Genomic DNA, 8,793 nt, shown 5'->3' with positions numbered 1-8,793 from the left:
ATAGACAGGCAATGCTTTTAGATCCATCTAGTTACAGAATCCAAAGCAATGACTCTCAAGCCTCCTTAGTATTAATTTTCAACCACTGACTGTTGGCTTGGTACTGACCAGAGACAACATATGGCAGCCCCTGCTCTGAGCAGCTTATGAACTAAAAGATAGACACAGAGTTGACAGGATGTACTAGGAAATCACAAGGAGGGAGTATCTTTTTGGGGAGGGGCGCAGGTGTTTTGTTTTTTATCTCCTTATCATCCTCCCCAGGAAACAGAGGATGCTTTTTCATAAGAGGCATTTACCTACAAATCTTGTTGCCTGACTCACCATGTGTATAAACCCAGAACTCGTGTGTATATTTATTTTCTAACAAGTCACTGTCTCAACCAGGAAACCCCACTGGCAGCAAACTCCTCGTGCAGTTCATACATACAGACACATAGACAGTTACCTGAAGGACTGCTACCTCACCTTCGTGATGTGAAAAACATGAGTGTCCTCCTTATATTGTTCAAGGAGCCATGAGATCGTTTCAAATATCTGATCCCGATACTCCTCTTTATGGAGCAGAAGGCTCATCATGGCACCAAGGGCTTTGATGATTGCCTGCTTGAGCTGCATAGATGAGACACAGAATTTATGTTCCTACTAATTCATTCAGTATCATACAATGGGAACACCTCTTCTACTTCTAATGCCTGCAGCTTCCCTTGTTCCACTGTAGGAACGGCCCTATCTCAAGATTTCCTGATAAAGAACCAGGACTCGTAGGGTTGGTTTCAGGATTATATTCTAATGTACCTCACAACTATACCAGGTAAGATATTTCCCCAGATAAGAATGCATTCTAGGCCAACTCATCCCTGCTGGAACTCCACTGGGGACGAATGGAGGAATTAATTTAGCCCACTAGCCCGTCTTCATCTGCACGTTAGGTGCATAAAACTAGAATCCATGTACACTGTGTACAGACAGAATTTCCATGACGTGGTGACATTATAAATGTTTGGGTTTAGATGTTTTACATGACACTCTTTTCCATCCAAAAGGACCTACCATTAAATGCCATCATCACAAAGAGTGCCAGACACACAGAATTTAACATTACAATTTCTGCTAAAGGTTTAGAAAGCCAGCAGTTCTCACCTCCGGCTCCTCACAGGTCAGCCAGTTGCTGGTCACATGAGAATACATGGGAAGAAAATGATTGCAGAGTCGCAATTCACCCACTATAGGGAATGGGCACTTTTCCCAGTTAGTCAAAAAGAGCTTTACTGCCCTTGACCATTTTTCCAGAACTGTATGGACAGAGAGAAGACAAACAATGTGAAAAGGACATATTAGTAATGAGGAAAAGTTGCTTTACCAATGAATACACCTAGGCCTAAAGTTTACTACATTTCCATGGCAGCTACTGCTTCGTTCAGGACTAGATGCTGAAATCCCAGATCAATTTTGAGCTATTTCTCTTCCTCCCATTCCATGCCTTATTTCTCAAAAGGCTTTTTCATTTTTTAATTTGCAGATCTCTCAATCTTTTTTCAGTTATCATCATTTGAAGACAATTTTTTTCTCCCTTCCTTGTTACCTTTTAATTAGAGCTGCTTGAAAAAGCAGTTTAAATTCAAAGAAAAATCTTTACTGATAGTGTTTTTTCTTTCAAAATTGCGAAGTATAAAAATCATTTATATTTTTCAAAAATCAAAAAAAATTCAGCCACCTCTTTAGATGCTCCAAAACACTGGATGCACACTTCCTGATCAAACTTGTCATTGACATTTTTCAAGTTTGTTTTTCATGAAATTTGGAGAAAATAATTAGGGAAAATATAATTAAAAACCAAAATATTTCAGCAACCTTTCCTCTGAATGACTCGTGTCCCCTGCAGTTATGACATGCATCTGACGAAGTGGGTATTCACCCATGAAAGCTCATGCTCCAAAACGTCTGTTAGTCTGTAAGGTGCCACAGGACTCTTTGCTGCTTTTACAGATCCAGACTAACACGGCTATCCCTCTGATACCTGCAGTTATTGTTTATTTAACCCTAACACTGGATGATTTTATCCTGAGTTACAGTTTGTCTGAAAGATGTTGAGTGCCCCTAACAGCCATTGGCTTTACTGGGATTTGAAGGTAGTGGGGAGCACTTTGCCCTGAAATTAGGTGTATCTAGCGTCCTTGCTAAGAATTAGGGCCCAATCCTGTTGTCTATGAAGTTGATGGCAAAATTTCCATTTACCTCAAAAGGCACAGGATTAATCCCTTACTAAGCATCACCTGAAAAGCAAAGGAAGAGAGAAATGGGGAGGAAGAGAAGATAGAGAAAGAGGATGAGAGGAAATGATGATAAAGAAACTAAGGGAAGAGAATGAATGATGGAGTGGGAAATGGGGTTTTTAAATGTACAGTATTGAAATCTGCTCCCTTCACCTCCTCCTCCAGGAGCCTTCTGGCAGATGGGCAGCTTCAGCCTTTGTGTCTGTTTATTTTAAATTATATCCATGAGTCATAAAGGGCCTGAACTTACAAATGCTCAGCGCCTCCTGTAAAAGTGAGGAGCACTCTTGTCATAAACAGATAGCTAAGGGTTAATGTCTCTTTCACCTGGAAAAAAAGTAACCTGAAGCACCTGACCAGAGGACCAATCAGGAAACAGGATTTTTTCAACTCTGGGTGGAAGGAAGTTTGTGTCTGAGTTCTTTGTCTTCTGCCTGAATCTCTCTCAGCTAGAGAAGGATTTTTCTATTTCCTGCTTTTCTAATCTTCTGTTTCCCAGTTGTAAGTACAAAGAGATCAAATAGTGAGTTATATGTTTTTTTTTTCTTTTGTGTTTACATGTCTCTAGTTGCTGGAGTGCTAAATTGTATTCTTTTTGAATAAGGCTGTTTATTCATATTTCTTTTAAGCAATTGACCCTGTATTTGTCACCTTAATACAGAGAGACCATTTGTATGTATTTTTCTTTCTTTTAAGACCTGCCCAGCGCCTCCTGCAAAAGTGAGGAGCACTCTCCACTTCACTGAGTGCCACGGGAGCCCAGGAACACAGCACCTGGTGCAATGCAGGGCAGGGAGCACAGTTCAGGGCCTGTTTGCAGACTTGGTCAGTCACTCAAGACCCCCTCAATAGCCATTCTAGGCACCTACAGTAATGCTGGCACTTACCACCACAAAATGCTTGTCTCATCCGGCTGTCATTGACTGACTCCAACATGTGGAACATGGCTTTCAGGGTTATTCTCACAAAAGGGATACACTTAAGTGCTGCAGGGAAAGGCCAGAAGAGAAAGAAGACAGATAATCGGCTGCTCTACGCCTTCTTAGAGCACACTTAGAAACACTGTGGGGCAGGGTGCTAGGGGCTCGTGGGCCAATTTGCACTGCATAAGCAGAGCAGAATGGCTTTAAAGCAGCCATTGAAAGCCAGTGGGGGATGCACCCTGAAGAGAGGAATCCTCCATCAGTGCACAGCTGTGCCCGCTGCCCAACTCACTCCCAGCGTAAGGGGAGAGAGCACTGGGGCCGGATGGGAAGTGGGGTGGAGAAGAGCTCCACCAGACTTGATCTTCCACTCATTCCCATCCCTAAGGAACTTCAGTCGAGGGCAGAAATTAGAGCTTGCACCGCCGTCTGGATAGCTCATCATCTGGAAGCCAAAACTAGCAAGAGCAGTTAATCTGGGTCTCTCCACGCAAACACGCACGCACACACTCAAGCAGAGCTCCGTTTAGCTGCAACATTTTTAGGTAGAGAGAGTAATCCCCTGTCCTTAAATGAAAGGTGATAACTTTGAAACAAAAGATGGAAGTTACCGTACCATAGGCTGATGACAAGTTTCCCAACGTAATTAAAACAAATTCTTCAGGCAGATTTGGTGGTTTCAGATGACAGAGCAGCTCAGACATGACAGGATCGAAATAGCAGCGTGCCAGAGTCACTAACGTGTTGCTAGCTGCCACTTTGACTTCATTTGTTGCTTCCTAAAAGAAAAAAAAAACTCAAAACACTGAAGTCGGTTGCATTAGCCTGACTTGTTTATATGAGTCAAGTCCTTATTTCTGTGCATAAGTTCCAAATGAACCCACCCAACTTTCTGTGGATAGAGGCATTAGTCATAAATATTTATTGAGTCAGTTGGCTAAACAATTTTCAGCCTTTGAGTTGCTTGCAAGCTGCTTAGTTAGACTATTGATTATTAGCTCCTTGTGGTGGATGACTGGTCACCATAGTCACATGATATTTTGCTCTGCCCTTCCCTGACAAAGTAGTGAGACACAGACTGGGCCACTTCAAAGATATTCAGAGAGCTTTCCTGGAATAAACTGTCTTCAAAAAGGGAACTGACCTCCTTTGGAACAAGAGAGGGATTTTTCCTTGGGTTTTCCTGCTGGCAAAGTAGATTCTAAATCAAATGCTGCTTCTTTTGGAGATAGTTCAGATTGTCAGTCTGTCTTAGGGCTTTATACTGCCACTTATTGCGATAGTATCAGAGCGCCTCCCACGTAACATCAGTATCAATAATGAAATCCCTAGTAAACTTCGGGAAAGACTTGCTCATTAAGAAACCATAGGCCTGTTTCTGTGTCTGATATCATGTGTCTCGGGTCCTGGTCCTGCAAAGCACTTAAGTACAAGTGTAACTTTCGCATGTGAGTTTTCCCATCTTATGCATGTGCACAAGTGCTGTCTAGGACATTGTGGGCCTCTAACAGAAGAACACATTTTCATTTCAATATATACTTTATCCCCCCCAAAAAGAGAGTTTTAATTAGTTAAAACTTTGGATCCTTTGATTAATATCTCAGGAGAACTAACTTACCTGAGTCTCTCTCATGTGGTTTAAGGCTAGGATTATTGTTTTGTTCAGTAGCCCTCTCTCCAGGTCCTCGGTGTCCTGCTGTAATACCTTCTCCAGGATACAGTAAATGTCTACTCTGTTTTGCTGGGGACATACCAAAAAAGAGAACAAATAATCGGGAAAAGGTTTTTCTTGATGACCACATAGTAATTTGACAAATAAGACCCTGCCCTAAAGAGCTTCCAATCCAAACATGAAATGACTAGCCCAAGTCTTATCATAACAAAGTAGGTCCATGGCCAAGAAGAGAATCCATGTCTCCTGAGTCATTATCTAGAGTCTTATCCACTAGGCCACACTGACTTCTCAGCCAGCATGCTCACACAACTAATCCATTGGCTTAATTGGTATAAAACAAGCCATACCCTCCACAATCACCACATTTAGCAGCACTTCAGAAGCAGCCGAGCAATTGACATACTTTAATCTTCCAGGAGAGAAAAGAGCCAGAAGAAGCCTCCTTCACTGTCCCCTTATCGAGTGTCATTTACCACTTTGCCCTTGCTCTGTCCACTCCAGACAGAATTTGAAAATGTTGAATTACAAAATACCCAACTCCCGCAGTATGTCCTCAACAGCTCCTAGGGGAAATGAGCTCAGCAGTTAGATCTACATTGACAGTTGCACACTTGAAGGTGTCTTTTAGGAGGCTCATCAGTGCAGAAATTCACAGATGATAGTATCAGCTGGGACAGATTAAAAATAAAGAGGGACGCAGAGAAATTAAAAACCTGAGCAGAGAACAAGATTCCTTTCAGAAAACTGCAAATTAGCACATCTGGAAAGGAGGTAGAATTAACTGACAAAATGGAAGGGTGAAAAGTGGGAAGCAACAAGTGTCCTGGGGGTGACCGTGGAACACAAAGTCAACATGTATATGCAAGGGGTGATGGCTACCACAAAGAACCATGTGGGTTAGGTCTTTTATACACAGGGATCATGGCAGAAAGCAGGAAGAGGACAGTTCCTCTCTGTTCAGCTGAGGCATGACTGCATCTGGATTATTGCATTTTCTAGCACCACATTCCCAGAGAGATCAACAAATTGGAAGTAATTCATGGGAGAACAAAAAAGAATGCATGGGGGTGGCAGATTTGACTTCTGAATAGAGCCCTGCAACCTGACCCAAATCCTATGGGATCTGACTACAGGCATCAGGGTCCGGTTGGATGAGAAAACAGGTCAGGTCAGTTCTCCTCCTTTAGCCCATGGGATCAACACAGCAGGGGGCAGTGTCAGAGGATCAAGCCGTTGCTGCACATTATTGCCGCTGCGCCGGCCCCATGAGCAGGATTAGGTGGCAGTATTCGGTTTGGGGGGAAGGGTTGGGACCAGGATGGAAAATGATTCAACCCTCTCAGGGTGAGGTGAGTGGGCTTGGGGCCAATTCAGGCTGGGCTTCAGAATTGGGCCCCAGCAGACCTCTACTTCTAAAGACAGACTGACAGAGCTGTCTATGGCCGATGCGGCCAAGGGCTGACTGTGAGGGAGACATGATAATACCATACACCTATCTGAAGGGTGTGAACACCAAGGAAGGAGAGGAATTTTTTAGTATAATACATTTAGGTAAAAGTAGGAGTAATGGGATTAAACTAAAAAAAGGCATACAATTTAGACTTTAATAACAAGAAAAATGCCCCACCTGGGAGACAGGTCTATAAGCTTATGACACGGTCTTTCTAGGAAAACAGTGGAAGCTCAGTCATTAGGGGCTTTTAAAATTAGTTGGGCCAAAACAGTGGAAAATGGCTGCTGGGAATGCTCCTGCATTAGCAGGGAAATGGACTGGATGAGCCAATAGCTCTTTTCCAGCTCTGTCTCCTGTGAGTCTGTAAACCTATATGACTTGCATGCCAAGGTCATAAAGCCCTTTGGAATGTTCAAAGCCAATCAGATCTCTTGATTGGCTAAACAGTCCAGTGCGCTGCTTGAAAAGGGATGCTTCTGCAAACTGCAACCAGAACACACAGCTCCACTGGGGAGAAGCTCCTTCCATTAATTTTTAAATGTAAGGAGGATTTTTTTTAATTGAAAATTGTCACTGATAATTTATGAATAAGCTCTACGTACTTCAAGTAGCTCTGGATTATGCAACAATTTTATTCTTTGAAACCAGAAGAGATTCATCATTAATCGAATAATTCAAATAATTAAAGTACTAGGAGGCCAAGACAAGCAGTTCAGTTCTGCTCATAAGGGCTAGTGGGGGACGGCAGACTGAGGCAGGGGCTGAATGGGAGTTTGGGGGGAAGGGTTGGGACCAGGATGGAAAATGATTCAACCCTCTCAGGGTGAGGTGAGTGGGCTTGAGGCCTGTTCAGGTTGGGCTGCAAAATTGGGCCCGAGCAGACCTCTACTTCCGAAGACAGACTGACAGAGCTGTCTTCCCGAAGACAGACTGACAGGGTTACGGGGGGAGGGAGGTTCAGAGCCACATAGCGATGGGGGAGGAGCTGCAGAGCTACACTGGGACAGGGAGTGGTTGGGTGGAGGCACAGAGACACATGGGGATGGGGGAGGGGGCACAGGGACACATGAGGATGAGGGGAGTGGGTGTCTGAGTGGGATGGAGGGGACATATGTGGCCAGGGGGTGCAAGGACCCATGAGGGTGCGGGAACACATGGAGACAGGGGCAGATGTGCCTTCCTGAATGGGAGAGGTTAGGGGTCAGCCAGGGTCTGAATGCGGGGGACGCTCCCTAACAGTTCCTCCCCGCCCCTCCCAAAAAAACCCTGTTCCATACATTTCCCATCCATACCCAGCAACCCTCCAAGTTCATACCCAGGTTCCTTCCCAGCAATTTACTTCCCCCTCCCTCAGCATCTCCATCACCCCTGACTCCACCAAGCCTTTGCACTGTGGCTGAGGGGTGCCAGAAATACGGTTCTGCAGTGAGTTGAAATGAATTGTTACTCAGAGTTCTGTATTAAAATGCATAATAAGGAATCTATTTGTCAAAAAACATTTCCTGAATCCTTTTTATTGTCTGTATTGACACAGACATACTTGTTGACAGAGATTTTGAAATAAATAATCAAAAATAATTTGAATTGGTGCAATTATATTGTATATTTGCTGAAATGTTAAAATACTGTGTGCATCATTTTTATTTTTTTATTGCAGAATTCCCCCAGTAGAAAATATAGAGATAAGGTCTCTTCAGTGCTATAATCTCAATAATATGTCATCATAAGAAAGGAGTGTTGGCTAGGAATAAGAGCAGGGAGTCAGTTCACTTGGGTTTTAGTCACATTCTTTTACTAACTTGCTAAGTGGTGTTGAGCAAGTAACTTAATTCCCTGTGACACAAATCATCTGTAAATGGGGACCATTCTCACAAGGGTGCTGAGATTCTTAATTCACTAGTATTAGGTAAGCGCTTTGAGATTTTTGGATGAAGACGCTAAAGAAGGGCAAAGTATTATTAAAAGAGATTATTGCTAGTCCTATAGTGTACTTTTACTGTATACAGCCCATCTACTCCACTGTGTGTAAAAGGACAATACTCTCTTTATAGAGCATTATATCATCCTGATCTGTAATAACAGCATTTTGCATGATGAGTTCATGCCTGAGGACAGAAGGGTGAATATTGATTATGCTGATTGTGAGCCAGGCCACGTTCTATACTGAATTACCCCTATGCACTCCCCCATGAAGTCAGACAGAATTTGGTGTGGACACATGGAAAGCGGATGGAATTTCATGAAACTGCCCTACCTCATCCAGTTGCAGTTTCTCTAGCAGAACTGTTACAATGCTAGCCAGCTTGGTCTCAGCTATACAGGCAATCCTGAGGGCAATTTTGTCCTTATTTTGGTCATCCATATGTGCCAAGAGGGAAACAACCTCATTATAAACACCTGAAATTAAAGAAAAGGATTTGGCTGGTTACCACTGATAGTAGAAATTGGTGCTGGCCTCTTTAATTC

At 43.2% G+C, this 8,793-nt stretch overlaps 1 protein-coding gene across 5 annotated transcripts in view; it reads right to left on the bottom strand.

Moving 5' to 3' along the window:
- Positions 1-8,793, bottom strand: part of LOC127035702 (maestro heat-like repeat-containing protein family member 2A) — a 112,913-nt gene continuing 104,120 nt past the window's right edge. For 2 of the 5 annotated variants that reach the window (XM_050925966.1, XM_050925968.1), the window contains exons 2-7: positions 8,582-8,724; positions 4,818-4,940; positions 3,816-3,978; positions 3,164-3,262; positions 1,144-1,295; positions 1-612 (exon numbers count right to left, since the gene is read on the bottom strand). In XM_050925966.1, the coding sequence (XP_050781923.1) occupies positions 460-612; positions 1,144-1,295; positions 3,164-3,262; positions 3,816-3,978; positions 4,818-4,940; positions 8,582-8,724 (833 nt within the window). In that variant the 3' untranslated portion in view covers positions 1-459. Of the gene's footprint in view, positions 613-1,143; positions 1,296-2,238; positions 2,277-3,163; positions 3,263-3,815; positions 3,979-4,817; positions 4,941-8,581; positions 8,759-8,793 lie in introns of those variants that run through there. The other 3 variants (XM_050925971.1, XM_050925972.1, XM_050925967.1) reach the window with 3 other exon arrangements.

Source organism: Gopherus flavomarginatus, chromosome 16 (assembly GCF_025201925.1).
Source record: "Gopherus flavomarginatus isolate rGopFla2 chromosome 16, rGopFla2.mat.asm, whole genome shotgun sequence".
NCBI lineage: Eukaryota > Metazoa > Chordata > Testudines > Testudinidae > Gopherus > Gopherus flavomarginatus.
Note: the sequence above shows the minus strand (reverse complement) of the source record. Positions and strands in the feature narration are given on the sequence as shown.